Consider the following 20,782-nt stretch of genomic DNA (forward strand, 5'->3'; position numbering starts at 1 on the left):
GCAGACTCCAGCCTTGCGGGCAGTGTGGGCACCTCAAGGGGCCGGGGCCTCCCTCAGGGCTGTCCCCTCAGGGCTGTCCCCTCAGGGCGGCCCAGCCCCGGGGCGTGAGGGGCAGCCGCCGCCCGGCCAGGAAGAAGCCACGGCCCCGCGATGGGGCAGGCGGGCAGCGCACCCCGCTCCTTCCCCAGCCCCTCCCCGGGGCGGCGTCCCCGCGGCCCGGCCACCACCCGCCCATGCCCCGCGCCGCCGGTTTCGTTTTCGTTTCCTCGCCGCGGCGGGTGGAGCGTCCCGGGGCCGGCCCGCCGACCGCGGCTCCCGCCGGGGAAGGCAGCAGCGCAGCGGCCATGGCGTTCGCCGCCCAAGCGCTGCAGGTGCTGTGCGCCCACGGCGGTTGCCTGGAGCAGGGTGAGCTCCAGCGGCGGCTGCCGGGCCGGCCCACGACGGAGCAGCTGGCGCTGGTGCTGCGGGACGCGCAGCGGTTCACGCTGGTGCGGCGGCCCGGCGAGGAGGGGGCGGCGGCGGCAGAGGTGGTGGCGGTGGTGGCCACCAGCCCCGTGCGGCTGTGCCAGGACTACGGCGCGGGCTGCGAGGGGGAGTGCGGGCGGCTGCACCTCTGCAAGTACCACCTGAAGGGGCTCTGCCGCAACCAGCAGACGAGGTGAGGGGCGGCTGGCGGCCCGGGGCTGCCGGTGGGGACACCCGCCCAGCGCTGCCCGGGGCGGGCAGGCGAGGCTCGGGCCTTGCGGGGGACCGCTTACCGGGGGCTCGTGTGCTGCTCCATGCCCCCGGGCGCGGTTGCCGTCCCCGCAGCCCGCTTTCCCCTCGGCGGGATCCCCTCCCCGCGGGGGCCGGGGCCTCGCCCGGCCTTTGGGGGGCCACGCCCAGCGGGGCTGGGCAGTGCTGCGGCCTGTGCTGGCTGCCCCGTTGCCGGCGGTAGCGCTCACCGACGGCGTTTGCGGGGAAGGTGAGTGTTTCGGAGAGGAAGTCTGTTGCTGTCACGAGCCCAGGTGGCGCCGGGGGGGGCTGCGACCGCTTCCGCCTCTCCAGGTGCGGGCGGGCGGCGGCTGAGAGCTTGGGCCTGGGGCCGGCTTGTCCTGGGGGTGAGGGGGACTCTGCCTTGGGGGGCTCGGCCTTGCGCTCGGTGTGCCCCCTTCAGTGGAAGGAGGCTTCAGGGAAGGCCTCCCTGCTCTTTTCCGTGTCGGAAATGCTCCTTTTCCCGTTTTTTCTTCCCAATGGAGGGGAGGCACAAGCGGTTGTTTCACAGGCTGTGGGTTGCAACACTTCCTCCCCAGCTCACCGCCCTGCTTCTGGCGCTTCCCCCCGTAGGGCCCGTGCGAGGGTGAAAGCTTTGCCCCCCCTCTGCACACGCTGCTGCAAGCAGCAAATCAGGGCACTTTGTGCTGCGTGAAGCTGGGGAATGTGCTTATTGATTTTAGTGGGAGGGAGCGGTACTCTGACGTTTTGGTGTTTTCTCACGCAGGGTTGTGAGCTGCAGGTCAAAAATGCCACTATTGTCAGACTACAGTAACGCTGTAATGACTGTAAATCAGAAATAGCGTGGCAGTTATCCTCAGAGTAATTAGGTAATCTGCTTAGCAAATCACTTAATTACTTTATAAAGGAGCGCTACAGATTTTTCTGAAACTAGCTAATTTGATGTGCTTTTTAAACTGTTTAGTGTAATACCGATGGGGTAGCAAAATAGTGCTAGTCTGTTACACTCATTTTGCACTTGGGTGTCTTAACTTGTAGGAAGGAATGCAAGTTTATTCACAACTTCCACTCAGACCACAATCTCTGTGTTCTAAAACAATATGGACTTCAGAACTTAAATGGTAACGAGCTTCGCCAGCTTCTGCTTCAAAATGACCCTTCCCTCTTACCAGAGGTGAGTAGTACTGTGACAGTTTCTTAGCCTTGTGTTTCAGTGAGTATCACAAAGTGGAAGAGGCTTGATACTGGCTGGAGATGTTAGGTGTCAGTGTAGTTAACATAATGCAAATTTAAAACTTTAAATCTGCATCCTCTGTTCTCGTCTGTGGTGGGTTGACCTCAGCTGGCAGCTAAGCATTCGCACAGCCCCTCACTCACTCCCCTCTCCCCTGCCCCCAGCAGGACAGGTGAGGGAAGACAAGAAGAACAAAAGTGACAAAACTTGAGGATGGAGATAAAGACAGTTTCACAAGTGGAGTAAAGAGGGCAGAAAACAAGTGCTGGAAAGGAAGTTAGTCACCACCTCCCACAAGCAGACCGATGCCCAGCAAGTCTCTGAGTGAGGGCAACCTTGTAAGAAGGGGTGGGGACCCCTCCTTTTTTTTATTTTAGAGCATGACCTTATATGGCATGGAATGTCCCTTTGGCCAGTTTGGGCTAGCTGTGTCCTCTCTCAGCTTTTTGCCCACCCCCAGCCTATCCAGGGTGGGGGCCAGAGTGGAGAAAAAGAGAAAGGTTCGACACTGTGCAAGCACTGCTCAGCAGTAGCTGAAACGTTGGTGCATTATCAACACTGTTTTGGTCACAAATCCAAAACATAGTGCTGTATGGTGTGCTATGAAGAAAGTTAACTCCATCCCCAGCAGATCCAGTACCTCTTACCATCAAATTCAGGTCAAAAAAGTTCACTATTCCAAAACTAGAAAACCAAAGAGTTTGGGTAGTGACACAAAAAAATCCACTATCCTACATTTATGTGATTTAGAACAAAATCTCATCTGCTTGAGAATGTAGGATGGGTTGTTGTCTGTTGAAATATCTTTCTAGACATTAGCAGGGAAAAGGAAGAACTATCAAGAATCATTTGGAAAACAAGAAGAAAGAAGAAACTTGAATAAGTCTTTTAAATGCGAATGTAAACACGTAGCTGTAAAAATTTAAAAATTGTGAATTCAAACAGTCTATATGAGCACATTGTACTTAGATCTTTAAATTATTTTTTTTTCGTCTACCCAAGGTCTGCTTGCATTATAACAAAGGTGATGGACCTTATGGATCTTGTACCTATAAAAAGATCTGCACCAAACTACATGTTTGCCAGTACTTTTTGCGGGGACAGTGCAGATTTGGCAGCAGCTGCAAGCGATCCCATGACTTATTAAAGCCAGAATGTTATGAGAAACTGGAGAGACAGGGAATGAGCTCAAACATTATTGAGAAACTACCCTCCATTTATAGGAATATGTATGACATAAAAAATGGCAACAGGAACACGTATGATGTAGAAGATGCCAAGTCTTCACCATGCAAAGGTAAATTATATCATTTTTTGAAAACATCAGAAGAAGAGTCACTATAGTGAATGTAACATTCTCACAGGTGTCATCAAGAAAAAGAAAACTGAATTCACATCTCGATGTGTCTTTTAGGAGGGACCTTGCACCTATCTCATTGACAGAGATTTGTGTCTTGACAAGTGAAGTAGATTTCAAGGCATTATGGGTTCCTGAGAAATAAAGTGCTTGGTGTTTATAAAAATCTTAAATTTGGGGTTAGAAAAGCATAACAGGAACTGGAAATAGGGAGATCTATAATTTTTTTCTTGGTAAAAAACATAAACAAGGGTAGAGAACTGTTTAAGAATAGGGTGTGATTATAAACTACTTCATCGATTTTTTTCTTTAATGTAGCGATTGTCTAGCACAAGAATTCACAGACAGCACTATCCTAGTTAGCTCTCAGAGATGTAATATTTTGTTTGTTCTTTTCTTTTGAAGTTCCTTAGATTTGTGATTTAAGTATAATTTAGCAGGAAAGAAAAGGATAACAGAATGGAAAATCCAAGTGTGTGTGTGCATCTCTGCTATTCTCTCTGCAGTTCCTTCTTACCTTCTTTGTTTCCTTTAGGTGTACTTTAATTTACAGAAGTATCAAATTTTGAGACTTCAGATTTTATAGCTGTCAATGTGAACAGCTATGTGGAATGCCTGGTTAACTCAAGTCCGTCTAGAAATGTAAAGGCATTGGATTCTATCCTTATTTTGCGTTGATAGCTAAAAACTGCATCTGCGGAATTTACCAGTTACAGGAAAGTCAAGTTCAGAAAGGATGGATAAAGGGATAGGACTTTTGAGTATACAAGGTTATCAAAGACTTCAGTGTCTTTCTGGAGCTGAATGCAGTTAAGTAGTTAAAACACTAGTTTTAGGCATCTTCTGTACCCATATGTGCACTTTTAAGAGGGCTTGTTGAAACAAAGTGTAGTAATAAGGCTTATAATTCTCCCCTCTAGAGAGAAAACGCAGCTCTAGCCGAGAGTCCTCAACTACAAATGATGATGAATTGGAACAGATCTGTTTATATCATCTGTACAGAAGTTGTGGCTTTAAAGGTAGGTTGTGACTGTAGCAAGTCCAGTCTATTTTCCTTTTCTCATAAAGAGAAAGTGACAGACACCTTTCACAGTGTCCTGGTTTTGGCTGGGATAGAGTTAATTTTCTTCTTAGTAGCTGGTATAGTGCTGTGTTTTGGATTTAGTATGAGAATAATGTGGTGACACATTGGTGTTTTAGTAGTTGCTAAATAATGTTTACGGTAGTAAAGGACTTTTCAGCTTCCCATCCTCTGCCAGGTGCACAAGAAGCTGGGAGGGGGCGTAGCCAGGATAGTTGATCCAAACTGACCAAAGGACTATTCCATACCATATGACGTCATGCTCACTATATAAGCTGGGGGGAGTTGGCCGGGGGGCAGTGATTGCTGCTCGGGGATGGGCTGGGCATTGGTCAGCAGGTTGTGGGCAGTTGCATCACTTGATTGTTCGTGGTTTTTTTCCTCCTCTGGGTTTTGTTCCTCTTTCTCTCTCTCTCTCTCTCCCCCCTCCCCCCCCCGCCTCTTCCCCCCCCTCCCCCGCCCCCCTCTCTCTTCATTACAATTTATCACTGTTACTATTGTTATTATTATTTTATTTCAATTACTAAACTGTTCTTACCTCAACCCACGAGTTTTCTTACTTTTGGTCTTCAGATTCTCTGCCACATCCCACCGGGGGCAGGGGGAGGGTGAGCGAGCAGCTGTGTGGTGCTTAGGTGCCAACTGAAGCTAGACCACAACACACAGAAAGGGGAAGCTTAAGAGCTTATGCTTATCTTTAGTTAAATCTCATTGTAATCTTCAGTGCTGGTAGGAAAGTATTTGACCTACCTGGTATACCAAACAAAGGAGCTGTTTTATTTTACTCTGAAATGTATAATATCCACCTGTGTTGGAGATTGGCTACTCCATTGTGTTCACCTAAGGATTACTGAATGATAGGAGTCCCATTTCCAAATAGCTACAAAAGATACTCTGAATTCTACATTCTTCCCTGTTTCTTCTAGCACTCTTCTGTTCCGTCTGTCTGAACTGTCTCCCTTTCAAAATGTTTCAGCTTGTCTAGGGAAAAGGCTGCTGTGCCAGCTGTCTTCTTGTCCTTTTGTCATCCTTTTTGATGTTCTTGACCTGTAGTAGCTCCCTGATGTACTGCACACCTTCTCATATAAACTGTGTGGTGCAGTCTCCTTGGCTTTCCCTGTAGTTAAGTTGCCTGTTGTTCTACTGTGAAAGCTAGCCTCAAGTTTACGCATATGTGTGCCAGTGATGTGATCTTCACTCCTATTGAGGATTGACTGCATACTGACTCTCCAAATGATTTCTGAGTGACACTTGTGATACCTGGGCCACTACTACTGCTGCTCTTGTTGCTGGTGAGGCCTGGACCCTTAAAGACTTCTTGAAGTCTCTGAATGAGCTACCTCCTATCCTAAAACTAAGCACTGTTTTTTTTGTTGTTGGGTTTTTTTTCCTCAGTAATACCACTTTGGGACTAATTGGTTAAGCATAGATATTTGAGTCTACACTGTTATTCTATATATGAAATAATAGCCTTGTGTGAGCTTGTGATCTCCATTCATTGTAAATTTTTGTCTCTGAAACTGAGAAGACAGAATAGTCCTTCACCACTGAGCTCCTGCTAGCAATTTAGATGCACAAAGAGAATCTAGTAGGTACAGAAACTGAACTTCTGCCTAAGCTCAAAAATTAAGTTTTGCTTGCTCATGCTGAAAAATTCTGAACTATTTCTTGTAATGATCCCAAAGGTGAACACTTTCCATAGCTATGCGTTTGATACTTTCACCAGCTAGGGGTACAGCCCTGAAATGTTGGAGTTTTTCTCATAGCCTGTAAAAATAATGCATCTCTTACTTTTTTTTTTTTAACTTTCATAGACAAGTGTATCAGAACTCATTTTCACTTGCCATATAGATGGCAGATCTCTGATGGCAATTCCTGGAAGGACTTGAAGAATATGGAAGAAATAGAAAAAGCATATTGTGACCCCAGTAACACCAGGTATAAACTCTTATAAAATTTAATAATGTTAGGAGTTTGCTATATTGGACCAGGCCATTAGTGGCTATAAATTGCTATGATTCTATTGCAGTCATTACATAAGTAGCTTTATTCGGTATTCTTCTACTGACCTGACTTTGCTGATCTGCTGTTGCTGGAGATCTGATCCATTGTGACTTACTTATGCCTGGAGTCTGCATAGGACCCTCTGGGTTACCATACTGGGTTTGGCTAGGATGGTGTTAACTTTCTTCATAGCAGCCCGTATAGTGCTGTGTTCTGGATTTGTGACTAAAACAGTGCTGATAATGCACCAGTGTTTTAGGTGTTGCTGAAGAGTGCCCAGAGTCAAGGCTTTCTCTTTTTCCCACTCTGCCCTGCTCCTCCACAGTGGGTAGGCTGGGGGTGGGCAAGGGGTTGGGAGAGGATCAGCGGGGACAGCTGACCTGAACTGACCAAAGAGGTCTCCCATACCATATAATGTCATGCTCAGCAATAAAACCTGGGGCAGAGGAAGAAGAGGGTTGGGTTTTTGGTTTCCAAGGTGGCTGCTGTTTGGAGGCTGGCTGGGCATTAGACTGCCTGTGGGAGGTGGTGAGCGATTTGCTTTGCCTTATTTGTTTGTTTGTTTATTTACACTACCACCCCCCTTCTTCACATGTTGAACTCCCTTTATATTGACCCACAACTTTTCTCGCTTTTGCCCTTCCTATTTTCTACCCTCTGTTGTGCAGAGGAGCAGAGGGGGAGTGAGCAATCAGCTGTGTGGGTACTTGGTTGCTGGCCAGGGTCAATCCACCACAGTTATTTTATGTGACTGACCCGTAGAATCTAGTATTCTTTGCTGTGAAAAAACGTATTGTCCTGGTTTTGGCTGGGATAGTTAATTTTCCTCCTAGTAGCCGGTATAGTGCTGTGTTTTGGATTTAGCATGAGAATAATGTTCTCAGAAACACACTGATGTTTTAGTTGTTGCTAAGCAGTGTTTATACTAAGTCAAGGACTTTTCAGCTTCCCATACTCTGCCAGCGAGGAGGTGCACGAGAAGCTGGGAGGGAGCATAGCCAGGACAGCTGACCCAATACTTCCTACTACTGTTACCATAGGAAGTCTTAATCCTCACTAAGAATGGCTGGAAAACTGCAGAGAATGGTGATTTTATCACAAGTACTTGTGGGAATCTGTCTTTGGTTAAAGCTTGTCAATACACAGCTTGATCTCATGATTAGAAGTAACCTTCTCTTTCACCTTTTGCGATGGAGGATGGAAAGGTAGCATAAGATTTGCCCTTCCTGCCCCTTTTTCCCCCAGTCCATATTGTGGAACTGGTAGAATACCTTGTGTACCTGGAGAGAGAGATACTTTTAGGTGCAGAGAACCATTAAGAATATGGAAATACCTTTAAGGGTTTGGAACTGGTTATGTAGCACCAATAAGGTATTGGAAGGGGCTCCTACCAATATGCTGTGTCCTATGCTGGAGAATTTACCTAGTCCTCTTATGTTACATTAGAGGCTCTTTCAAGCTGTTCTTAAGTTATGACAGTCTTCTGTTTAGAATATGGTTGGTTAGCAAGAAGAAAGCAGTGTACGCTTTCCACTGTTCCTGTTGATCTTATGTAACTCACTAATTTAGGAGTTGATAATGGTTACTGCGCATGGAACAAATGTGAGATGTAATACTGTAACGCAAAATACGTACAAACACAGGACAGAGCTGGGATTGTTGTGGAAACTGCAGGTTTGTGTTCTGCTTTTGAGTGATGTTGACTTAATTTGCAAATTTGTGGTGGGCTTCTGAACCTATGTGTAAAGCTTCACAAACAACAGTTCTGATTTTTTTTCTCCTTTTTTTTATAGATTTAATAATGGTGTTACTGAAAGTGGCTCTGTCTTGCCATGTATCTGTTTTCTGAATATGTGTTGTGGGTTTGCAAAGGTTAGACGTCTTTCTACAGCTTCCTCTGTGGCCAAACCCCCTCACTTCATTCTTACAACAGAATGGATCTGGTACTGGAAAGATGAGTATGGCCTGTGGCAGGAGTATGGAAAAAAAGTAAGTGTGGAGAAATGGCGAGACTCTCAACTCTGTGTTAAAAGTGCAGAACTACTGAAAAGTACAGTGTTTATATCCTCCCCCTCTTTTATCATTCCCTCCCTCCCTCCCTCCCTCTCACTCATACTGTACAGATGGACTTTAGAGGCCTAATGGAATCTTTTCCCTGCAAATTTGATTGGTTCAGGTAGGGGAGTGCTCACTGGTGAGTCACAAATATTATTGACAGATAATTCTTCAGTGAGTCGTGTCAGATAGGATACACATTAATACATTCTTTTCATTGCTCCTGACTAAAACTTTGTTTTCTGAGGTTCCAGTAGTACTCTGTGCATCTTTGCTAAAGTCTGGTCGGTCTCAGTAGGAGTGTTCACTGCATGCATGTTGCAATGTAAGTTTAGGCTTCATAACACTGCTTGGTTTGTTTTAGGGTCAGTTTCAACTGGTTAATACATGGCTTTTGTCTGAAAGCCACTGTCATGCACAAAGGCTGATATATACTTCAGCTACCGTACCATATGACAGTTGTTGGTTTTTAAACTTGCTTGTATATAACAGGCCAGGAGAATCTTTTTTTCTCTGGTTTTGTCCTGACAGGATAATGATCATGCAGCTGCCACTGTCACCAGTGAGGACCTGGAGAAAGCTTATATAGCCAAAGGTTCTCCAACGCTGAACTTCAAAGCTGGAAGACATGAGTATGAACTCCATTTTGGAGGTAGGTTCCATTTGCTTTCGTTTTTTGTTTTGCCCCTCCCTCCTTTCCTTCCTCCCAGGTCTTTTGTGGTTTTAAACTATATTACTACAGGAGATAGGAGAGAGAAATTTGAACTTTGACCTGCAATGCTTACAGAGACAGAGCTTCTATCAAAGTTCTCAGGATAAGAGCTGTTCACATAAGCAAAGTGGCATTCCTGTTCTTCCAAACCTTTTATTTTTGTGACGTGCTTGTGCTAGGTTTCAAAATGTCTGCCAGCAAGTCCAAGTGGGACATTGCCATTCATGCTAGCACCAACACAAATGGTGAGAAACTTCTGGAAGACTTGGCAAACCAGCTTCTGGTCTGCTTTAATCACTGGCTTGCAGAAAAACAAATACTTGGGCAAGGGGTAGGGTCCAGACAATCCTTAGCATTGCAAGATTTATGTAGCTGTCGTGGTTTAACCCCAGCCAGCAACTAAGCACCACACAGCCGCTTGCTCACTTCCCCTCAGTGGGAGGGGGGAGGGAATCAAAAAGGTAAAAGTGAGAAAACTTGTGGGTTGAGATAAGAACAGTTTAATAATAGAAATAAAATAATAAAAAATTGTAATGAAAAGGAAAAAAACAAAAGCGAGAGAGAGGAACAAAACCCAGGAAAACCAAGTGATGCAACCGCTCACCACCCGCTGACCAATGACGAGCCAGTCCCTGAGCAGTGATCGCTGCCCCCCAGCCAAATCCCCATAGCTTATATACTGAGCATGATGTCATATGGTATGGAACATCTCTTTGGCCAGGTTGGGTCAGCTGTCCTGGCTGTTCTCCTTCCAGCTTCTTGTGCACCTCCTTGCTGGCAGAGCATGGGAAGCTGAAAAGTCCTTGATTTAGTATAAACACTGCTTAGCAACAACTAAACCAACAGTGTGTTATCACGTTATTCTCATGCTAAATCCAAAACACAGCACTACACCAGCTACTAGGAAGAAAATTAACTCTATCCCAGCTGAAACCAGGACAGCATCCACTCCTTATTTTATACCATCTACATCATGCCCAGGTCCCATACTTTCCTATACATTTCAATTAATCATCACTGCTTTTCCTGTCTTTTGATATATACACACAGATATCATTCCCTTGGTCTATGGGCCATCCCGCTAAAATGTCCCTTGAGTTCACTTAGTCCACGACTTTGGGTTCCATCTGTCATAACAGCCTTTCAGGGCAGGAGAGATGGTGTGTGGTGTTGGATCGTTGCATGCTGAAGCCAGTTCTGGTTCCATCACTGCTGCACTTTGCTCGGTTCCATTGAAGTTTATTCTTCATTAATCTGGGTGATTCTTACTGTAATACCGTTAATATGGCATATAACAACTATAGTAGTAATGACATACAGTATTACATAGCAATTAATATCATACAGTTTGAATCATTGGCTGTTCTCACCCAGAATCAAATCCCCTTGAGGTACGCAGCGGACTTCCCCGTCCTTCCGCATTACCCACCAAGTGCCTCACCAAGTGCACCCAGGTCCTTGAGCAAAAGCAATCCCACAAATGGGTTTGCCTTTGCCCAAAGCAGGAGTAACCCAGACTGTCTTCCCCAGCACATTTTTTATGTGCATGACAGGGACTTTATCCCCCTCTACAGTACATAAAAGTTTTGATTGCGCAGGGCCAGCTTGATTGGCAGATCCCCTAGTGTTGACTAACTAGGTGGCCATTGCTAAACATGTATCCCAGTGTTTGAATGTCCCACCACCCATTGCTCTCAGTGTAGTCTTTAACAGTCCATTGCATCGTTCAGTTTTCCTGGAGGCTGGTGCATGATAGGGGATGTGACACACCCACTCAATGCCATGCTCTTTGGCCCAGGTGTCCCTGAGGTTGTTTGGGAAATGAGTCCCGTTGCCTGACGCAATTCTTTCTGGGGTGCCATGTCTCCATAAGACTTGCTTTTCAAGGCCCAGGATAGTGTTCCAGACAGTGGCATGGGGCACAGGATATGTTTCCAGCCATCTGGTGGTTGCTTCCACCATTGTAAGCACAGAGCACTTGCCTTGGTGGGTTTAATCAATCTGCCAGGCCTCCCCATATTTTTATTTCAGCCATCGTCCTCCATACCAGAGAGCCTTTAACTGCTTGGCTTGCTTGATTACAGCGCGTGCTTCACATTCATGGATAACCTGTGCAATAGTGTCCATGGTCAAGTCCAGCCCCCAATCACAAGCCCATCTATATGTTGAATCTCTTCCTTGATGGCCTGAGGTGTCATGGGCCCACTGAGCTGTAAATAATTCACCCTTATGTTGCCAGTCCAGATCCACCTGAGTCACTTCAGTCTTAGCAGCCTGATCCACCTGCTGGTTGTTTTGATGTTCCTCAGTGGCCCGACCCTTGGGTATGTGCGCACCTACGTCATGTACTTTTACAACCAGGTTCTCTACCCGGGCAGCAATATCTTGCCACAACGCAGCAGCCCACATGGGTTCTGCCCCTGTATAGCTTGATGGCATTAGGGTGCACGGTGCACTGGTGTCTACTAGAGCCTTATACTCCGGTGGGTCTGATATGCCAGGCCATTGAATCCACACAGTCCAGTAAACCCAGTTGTCCCTTTCCTCCACCTGGCTGGAGGCAGGGCCCCTCGAGTTCTGGTCAGACCTGTTATCTCAACCCTTCGGGCCCCACGTTGGGCACCAAAAAGGACTGCCGTGGTTTAACCCCAGCTGGCAACTAAGTGCCACACAGCTGCTCACTCACTCGCCTTCAGTGGGAGGGAGGAGAGAATTGGAAGGGTAAAAGTGAGAAAACTTGTGGGTTGAGATAAAGGCAGTTTAATTATAGAAATACAATAATAAAAAATTGTAATGAAAAGGAAAACATCAAAAACGAGAGAGAGAGGAACAAAACCCAGGAAAACCAAGTGATACAACTGCTCACAACCTGCTGACCAACACCCAGCCAGTTCCCGAGCAGCAATTGCTGCTCCCCAGCCAACTCCCCCCAGCTTATATACCAAGCATGCCATCATATGGTATGGAATAGCCCTTTGGCCAGGTTGGGTCAGCTGTCCTGGCTGTGCTCTTTCCAGCTTCTTGTGCACCTCCTTGCTGGCAGACTATGGGAAGCTGAAAAGTCCTTGACTTAGTATACACTGCTTAGCAACAACTAAAACATCAGTGTGTTATCACATGATTCTCATGCTAAATCCAAAACACAGCACTATACCAGCTACTAGGAGGAAAATTGACTCTATCCCAGCTGACACCAGGACATTTTCTTTTCATAGCTTTGCCTGTCTGGAAAGGCTGAAGAAATACCTTGACTATGTCAAAGTAGGAAGATGTGTTTCCCAAGAGTTCAGGATATTTAAGCCATTTGTGATGGCACTGTCCATCACAAATTTAAGCCATTTGTGATGGCACTATCCTCTCTGAGCTGTTGCCTTTTCAGGTATCCTTTTCAGAAATCATGGGGAACAGTGGTGGTGGGAATCAACCTGCCTAGACTGTTATTTTGGTGTAGTTGCCTTTGATCCAAGTCTCCATTACTATCTCATTCTGCATGGAAAAAAAACAAGCAGAAAGGGCATGTGATATGTTGTTCATAATTCAATTGAAAGCAATGCTGTAATCTTCTCTATAGGCTGGGGAAGCTTGTCTGGCTTAGAAGGGAAAATTACATAGTAAATCAATCCCTTTTCTAAGATCTGGGCTTTTTTAGTAACTTAGGCAAACATACACAATGTAGACGTCTTCCAAAACTTAGTTTCTAGGCTTGGTGTGCCAAGAGGTTTTTTTGTTTGTTTGTTTTCTTCCTGTGTATCTCTCTCTGAAGATGAGGCCTCATTCTCCTGGCTGCTACTGACTTTTAGTTGCTAGTATGATATGGCAGTAGCTACAGAGGTTCCAAGATCCAGAAAGAATGCCTCTAAAATTCAGGTTGCTGTGACTTGTTTCTGTTGGTGGTCAATAAAAATGAATGGCCTGTGATAGCTGTTAGGTTGTGTTTATAGGGTTTGAAATCTACAACTGCATGTAGGAAAACAGTATCCTGATTGCAAATTGAGAAGGAGGGGATGCAATCCATGGAGCAAAAGTAGATACTTATTTTACAATGATACTTTTCGGTTAAGTGTGGCTGATGGAACAATGAAGGGAAAATAGCTACCAGTGTCTGTCATTCCTTCTAAAGTTAAGAGCAAAACTGAAACTGAAATCCTTCTCGGTGATTTATGCAGATAGACCGGGGGTTCCACATCCTGCTCTGACTTCCCTTTGTGTAGCAAGAAAAAAAGCTCGGTGCCTTTTTGTCAACATTTTTGACAAAACAACTTAGTGGCAAGTTTTGCTGCAGTGTGAAGGCTTTCTAAAACATGTTTCTGATTGTTCCGTTGGTTTTTTTTTGTGTTTTTTTTTTTTTTTCCAGCCATGATTCAGAAAAACCTTCGCTACACAACAGAGAGAGGGATTTGCAGAAGACCTAAATTTGTCTCTCAGACAGAGGTAGAAAAGACAAAAGCAAGGTAAACTGCAACTGCTCGTTCTGAAACGATGGCTTTAGTGCATTGTGAATGCAGTGTCTTCCAAGGGTGCAAATAAGGTGAAGGAGTAGCTGTTAAGACAATTGTAAAAGAAATTGAAAGGGGAAGGGACATACCTTTCCTACAACAATGTCTAGCCAGGGCAGTATTGCAGCCTGGCCAACAGTTTTCAAGCAACTCGGGAGCCTTGGGTGTGAAGTTTGGGCTTGGCCACAGACAGTGTGGAAACATAGAAGATAATTCAACGTGTAGCAATGTTGTAGGGAGCTGTCTTATTAGAGCAGCTGATACAGATGGAAGCAATAACGTTTACACATACTAGCCCTTTCTGACATCTGAGATCAGTAATTTTCAAAGATAAGTACAAGTTTAGAAACAATTCTGTTGAGAACAACCAGACAATCTGAGAGGAGAGTAGTAGTTGTTACAGGTGGAGCAAAAGGTGGGAGTCTGCAGGGGGAGAAGTTTTACAGAATGGCATGTAACAGCCAACTTTTTTTACGCATTCCCTTGCAGCACACAGTGCTTGCTTAAACAACGCAGAAAAGAGCACCTAAACACACTAATTAAAACTGGGGTGGAAGTAGAGGGGAGGGTTGTATCTATCCTGTTTCTGTCATACTGATAGGATACTGGGTGCATCTTTATTTATCTACCCCAGTGTAGCAGAGCTTTTATGTATGCATTCAACTCTTTGCAACTAAGAGAACTACTTTCATGTTTAGTTCAGTGTATATCTAATTTTTTTTCTCATTTGTCATCTTGCTTTTTTCCATAAGTCTTGACATGATGATTTAGAACAAATATTTTAATGTACTGAACTGAAAAGACAATTTTGAAATATTTCTGAATATGTTCAGTTGCCTATATTCTCCCTAAACTTGGCAAAAATGTTTAGTATCGTATGTACGTAAAATGTAGGGATTTGTTTTGTTTTAATTACCTATTTGTAATGTCTTGTACAGGGGCTTTAAACGTACAGAAGAGTTTAGGGGCATTCCAGCTCACTGGGACAAATCTGCCCTGCCTGAACTGGGATTCAAGGTTTGGAGCTTTTTGGTTTTTCTCTCCATCAGTTTTGTCGCATACAGGTTTGTTACATCACAAGTTCAGTGTTTCTTGTGCCTTTGTAGATGACTGTTTCTTATGTAATGTAATGCAATGCAGAGGTGTTGGTAAATTTGAGCCTGATACCACACTGGGCAAACCTAGAGGTGAAACTAGACCCAAATTTAAACTAACAACTGATGGCAGTATAACCATGGCAACACTCACTTTCACTGCTACTATTTATCCCTTTCCTTGGCAAATTTGCCTGAAGCTTAGGCTGTATTAGCAAGACTGTCACTGGTGCCCAAGATACATAGCTTTGAAGTCCAACATGTGCTGAAGCATCAGAGAGAAATCATGCCTCTAAACTTCAGGGTGGCTATTCCCTGAGCTGTGTACAAGTAGACTGTTGTATGTCTGTGGAGCATTGCTGAAATCAGCAGAGTTCAGGCTGGGATCACTTATTAAAGTGTACCATAACTCCAGTGTAGTGAACTTGTTTACCTTTGTAACACACCCAGTTAATATCTGCATGGCTGACCTTTGCTGACTTTCTGCCTGCCTCCACCACTATGTCTGTCAACTCTAGTAACTATACCTACAGAAGAGATCTTATATGAAGCTTAAAAATTATTAACTTGCCAAATGCAAATCCTCAAGAAATTGTCAATAAAAAATACGGAAGGCTAATGTTGACATTCTTGATGTTCCTAGGGAAAACATGCAAGTAGACAACTTTGCTTGCTTTCAGGACTGTCATGTAAGGAACTGATTTTTGGCAGTTGTGTCCCTACTCTTCCCTAAAATGGTTGATCGAATAAAGTCTTTTCAATTTATTTAAAAACATAACAGGCAGTGCAGTTTGTATTCACTGGCTGTAGGGAGTATAAACTAAAGATTTAAAAAGTATGGGTGTAGAGGTACTCTCTAATTTGTTGCAACATAAATTCTCTGTTCTTTTTTTATTTATGTGCTCATTTCTTCAATGTATTTAGGTACTGTTTGATATATGCATGCAAATGTGTCTTGGCCCAAATATTAAAAGGGGCTAGGTGGCTGCACAAAAGCATGCAGCTCCTTTAATGTCCTGTGAGAGCAACCTGGGTGTCTTAAACCCCAGGAGTTAATGTTCCCTAGGTAAGAGCTCACTTTTACAGAGCAGGCATCTTTAATCTGCCTTTTTTCCAAGAGTATTTTTGCTGCTTGTACCTCTGCTTCACAGAAAAGACTTTAAAGTTCCAAGTAGTGCACTAGGTAGGGTGGCTTTGTTATGATTTAGTAAAAGATGCGAGTAGCTTTTTAATCTTTTCCTTACAGCTGATTGAGCTTGACCATTCTTCTGAAGAATACAAGAACGTCAAGGTGAACTTTCAACGCACAATGCCCAAAACGGTTATTAAAAGCATTCGTAGAGTACAGAACCCATCTCTCTGGGAACTGTATCAGTGGTACGTGTAAAATACTGCTCTGGTATGTGTGCATGAAGTTTGTTGTTTCTGCAGTTAGCTGTATGCTAAAGATAGACACGCATTCCTGAAATGCAGCTGCATTTAAGAATCTGCTTCCACTCCCCAAGTGAAATACCCAACCAGGATCAACGTGTAGATAAAAAGGTACCGACAAAACCAAAACTCAGTCAAGACATAGAGCTTAGAAGAGTCAGATGAGCTCTGTGGGAGGAATCCTTGTTCCTGAGTAAGTGGTTCTGACTTCTGCCAGGCCTGTGTCCAGGACAGCTGCCTTCCACTGAAGCCTTGAAGCTGGTAATCAGTCACATCTGGCACAAACACTGGTTTGTAGCTGGTCAAAACTGAAACAGCCTTCAAAACTAAATGCAAAACTCACTGAGGGAAAGCCTTAACATGAACTCCCATGTTTAGAAAAAAAATAATGGTAACATTCCTCCCCCTCTCCCAATAGGCAGTGAATGAAACAAAACATTTTTATTATTAAATATTTGAAGGCATTTGTGTATAATGAAAGCATGTTTGTACACAGCTAGACAGCAAGATACCCTGTATGCCCAAAGTTTAGGCTCTAACGTAAGGATTTCCAGAATGTACTCTTTGTGCAAAATTGTCCGAGTGCTAGTATGGCTGGAACCTGTCTGGGTACAGCCACTGTGGAACTGCAAAGATACTGCTTCTTATTGCAGGCAGAAGGAACAAATGCAGAAGAGCAATGGTGGAAACACTGTGGATGAGCGATTTTTATTTCATGGGACCAGTAAAAAATACATTGATGCCATCTGTCAGCAAAACTTTGACTGGAGGATCTGTGGCCTTCATGGGACAGTCTACGGCAAAGGTTGGTTTTCAGGTCTTTCATTAACACTAGACTTGCTAAAAATTCTCAATAGTTACTGCAGCGGTGTGAAGTTAGAAAGTGGGCACTCAGCCAATCTAGGGCTTATCTCGGTGATGATGTGGACAACATAGCTGACTTTGGCAATGATCATTTGGAGCTAAGGCATACTGAAAGGCCTTGGCCTCTACGCTCCACTCTGTCCTTGCAAGAAAAGCCAAGCTTAGGAGAGGCCAGTTCTAGGGATGGTTTCTTCTAGAGTCCAGGCTTAGTTCTGTTCCCATTTCTCCAAGCTCCTACAGGAAGGCAACATGGCATTATTTGTTTTTTTTCCAGGAACATAAATGCCATCCTGGTTACAAGCTTTTTGCCTTGTTAGCAAATTATATTGCTTTACACTTTACACTGTCCTGTGTACAGGAAAGGATCAACGTACCAAGTTGAATAGCCAAGAGGCAGGCTGACTGACTGACTACCCACCCATCCCATTGAATACTCTGTAACTCTCAGAAATGTTCTAATGCATATCAGTAGCTTCTGTCAGGAAGGGAAGTTGGGTGAGATTGGGGAAGCTGGACGTCTAGGGTCAGGAGGTAATCTTTTTGAGGAATGTGATAACATTTAAAACATTACTTGTGTGGCTTTTTAATGTGTGCTGTGAAAAATGAAAGTGTAGGTAATACATAGTGGTCATTTTCACTAAGAAGGACATACAGGACAAGTGAAGGCTTTGGAAAGGCCCTTCATGAACTGCTTAATGGATTTGCTTATGAATTCACTTCCACACTGTATCACTTCCTTCCCTGCAATTTTGGTGTCTTATCAAGTCTGTCTTGGTGTCTCTTCTGCAGGAAGCTATTTTGCAAGGGATGCATCTTATTCTGACAACTACTGCAGCAAAGACTCATACACCAAGACCATGTTTCTGGCACGGGTGCTGGTGGGGGAGTTCACTCTTGGTAGTTCTTCTTATGTTCGGCCTCCCTTGAAGGACAACCAAAACTTCTACGACAGTTGTGTGAATAGCTCTTCAAACCCTTCTATCTTTGTCATCTTTGAGAAGCATCAGATTTATCCAGAGTATCTCATAGAATACATTGACCAGGCATTGGCAAAAATGCTATAGCAGCAAAACCTGTCATCATTATGTTTAGCTGGTATAAACATTTTTTTAGTATTGGCTTAAGAGAGAAAAAGTGATTTTTTAGAAGTTGTGTAATTGGATAGGTGAGTGTTCAGAAACATTTATTCTCTATCCTTTCTGTGCAATAGAAAACGGGGGGTAAAAAGACACAAAAGATGTCTTAGAATTCTTAAAATCCTGTGTCTGTCTCCTATACTTTAGCAGGTATCATGTTTCCCTGCATTACTAGAGATTTTTATAAATTTATTAGATGAGTTCACTGATGGTTCTAACATAAGGATTAGCTATGACTGCCAAGCTTAAACAATATTTAGGTATACTTGTTTCAGGATAGATCTTTACACGTGCTCGTTGGTCAGAGGCTGTATCCTTCCACCTGATTATCTTTTAACTAAAAATTTCATAAAACCTGCTTTTTTTTAATAATCTGTCTCCTGTAACAGTAGACATTCAAGTGTTTGTAAATGAGACTGTACAATCTCTCTCTGCGCTCAACTCATTGCATAAATTCTTAGCAGCACTGGTTTTGTCCCTACTTAATCTTCAGCAACAGAGCCTCAAAAATTAAACTTGATTGTTGAAAAGGAACAGAGACTTATTTTCACTTGTTAATTTTCTCATTTAAAACAAGTACCAAAGACATGAAGCATAGCAAGGGCTGCTTGGTGCTGTGCTACTCAGTTGACTTACTCTATCAAATGCTGTATTTTAGGCCTGTGAGAACACAAGTTTTTCATGACTTTCACTGTGCCTACAAATGAGAAGAGTGCTGGCAGGTGCCGGGGGGGGGAGAAGAGGAGGCGACTCACCTAGTCATTTAAGAATATCATATTAGGAGTGAAATACACTGCTTGCACTGCTTGATTAGCAATACCTTGTTTCTGTGGAGCAACTTTATGGTTCTCTTACAGCTGTTGGGAAGGACAGTGAGTGACTGTCTCTCATTAGGTGTACTGCCCCTTTGGTTGCAGGAGATGCACTGGTTACCTGTGTAATCAAGGTGTCTTTGGACTTCCTTGCAGGAAAAACGTGCTTACCTGTGGAGTAGTCTTCAGCTACAAAGCTGAAAGCTTTAAAAATCTGAAGATTAAGTTGAATATTTAATTTTTCCCAGCTGTGCTGGTTTTGGCTGGGATAGAGTTAATTTTCTTCATAGCAGCCAGTATGGGGCTGTGTTTTGGATCTGTGCTGCAAACAGTGTTGATAACACAGAGATGTTTCAGTTACTGTTGAGCAGTGCTTACACAGAGTCAAGGCCTTTGCTGCTTCTCACCCCACCCCACCAGCGAGTAGGCTGGGGGTGCACAAGGAGTTCGGAGGGGACACGGCTGGGACAGCTGACCCCAGCTGACCAAAGGGCTATTCCATACCATATGACGTCATGCTCAGTATATAAAGCTGGGGAAGAAGAAGGAAGGGGGGGACATTCGGAGTGATGGCGTTTGTCTTCCCAAGTAACCATTAGGCGTGATGGAGCCCTGCTTTCCTGGAGATGGCTGAACACCTGCCTGCCTGTGGGAAGCAGTGAATGAATTCCTTGGTTTGCTTTGCTTGTGTGCACGGCTTTTGCTTTCCCTATTAAACTGTCTTTATCTCAACCCACGAGAAAAAGAGTTTTCTTACTTTTACTCTTCAATTCTCTCCCCCATCCCACTGGGGGGAATGAGCAAGTAGCTGTGTGGTGCTTAGTTGCCAGCTGGGGTTAAACCACAACACAGCAAAAGATGTTATTAGTGTTGAGCAGTCAGCATGCATGTATGCAGATAATAAAAAAACTTGAACTGTCAAGTATTTCTTAAGATTAAAGTTGGTGATGCATAGACAGATACTTTATCACAGCTTTAATGCTCCTAAATGAGTATTTGTTAACTATAGTGTACTGCAAAAGCCTTAAGATACACTTTGTATGGGACCAAAAAAAGCTCATCTCTACCTGTATTCTAGAAGCACTTCTTTTTAATTCATCTGGATTATAATTGACAGGTGTACACTGGGTAACTCTTTATTACTTCAGCACTGTGAACCAGGAGCTTAGCCATGATTAGCTGGAGTGAGGCTGTGCAGAACTCCTTCTTATATGAATTGTAAAACTAGCAGCATGATATCTAAAGGAAAATACTCCTCTTTGTGTTTAAACACAGTAAAATGCAGGATGTGGAAAAGCAAGTTGACTGTTATCCTTTCTTTTGAAAGATTTGTAATAGAACATACATAAATCTCATGTCAGCGAATGAGCTTGTCAGCAAATACTACATTCATTGACGAGGATAACATTATGTATGAAAGCTTTCATACCTGTGCAAAATAAGATTTTTCTGCCAAAACGAAAGACATGTTACATCTACACGTTCATGGCAAATGAGAATACTGGTAGTATGCCTTTCTTCCTCTGAACATAACCAGCATTTCAGCTAGGAACCGGAATAGCTAAAGTCATGTTAATCTTTGGTCAGAAAATTGAAACAAACATGTTTTCATGCAAAAAGTTGAGATATTTTTTAATAAGATTTTTGATAGCTAGTAATATTTTTAAAACCTTTAACTTAATTCTTGGAGGGGATGGGTATGTATGTGTGCGTGTTTGTGTGTAAGTAAAATAACTGGAATAAAATGGCTGGTTGTATTACTTTGTCATCTGTTATTTCTCCATTAACACAC

The 20,782-nt window shown here is 43.8% G+C and overlaps 1 protein-coding gene across 2 annotated transcripts; it reads left to right on the forward strand.

Moving 5' to 3' along the window:
* The first annotated feature begins 322 nt into the window (after positions 1–322).
* Positions 323–19,102, forward strand: LOC142410432 (protein mono-ADP-ribosyltransferase PARP12-like). Of its 2 annotated transcripts, none has more exons than XM_075502991.1 (12): positions 323–658; positions 1,753–1,888; positions 2,951–3,245; positions 4,226–4,324; positions 6,201–6,324; positions 8,184–8,379; positions 8,977–9,097; positions 13,512–13,608; positions 14,592–14,670; positions 15,994–16,124; positions 16,832–16,983; positions 17,832–19,102. In XM_075502991.1, the coding sequence occupies exons 1-12, from the start codon at positions 345–347 to the stop codon at positions 18,104–18,106; spliced, it is 2,019 nt and encodes a 672-aa protein (XP_075359106.1). In that variant the 5' UTR covers positions 323–344; the 3' UTR covers positions 18,107–19,102. The 2 variants fall into 2 exon arrangements, with proteins under 2 accessions (XP_075359106.1, XP_075359097.1); XM_075502982.1 differs by lacking the exon at positions 323–658 and adding an exon at positions 765–964.
* The last annotated feature ends 1,680 nt before the right edge of the window (positions 19,103–20,782 follow it).

This window comes from Mycteria americana, chromosome 1 (genome assembly GCF_035582795.1).
Source record: "Mycteria americana isolate JAX WOST 10 ecotype Jacksonville Zoo and Gardens chromosome 1, USCA_MyAme_1.0, whole genome shotgun sequence".
NCBI lineage: Eukaryota > Metazoa > Chordata > Aves > Ciconiiformes > Ciconiidae > Mycteria > Mycteria americana.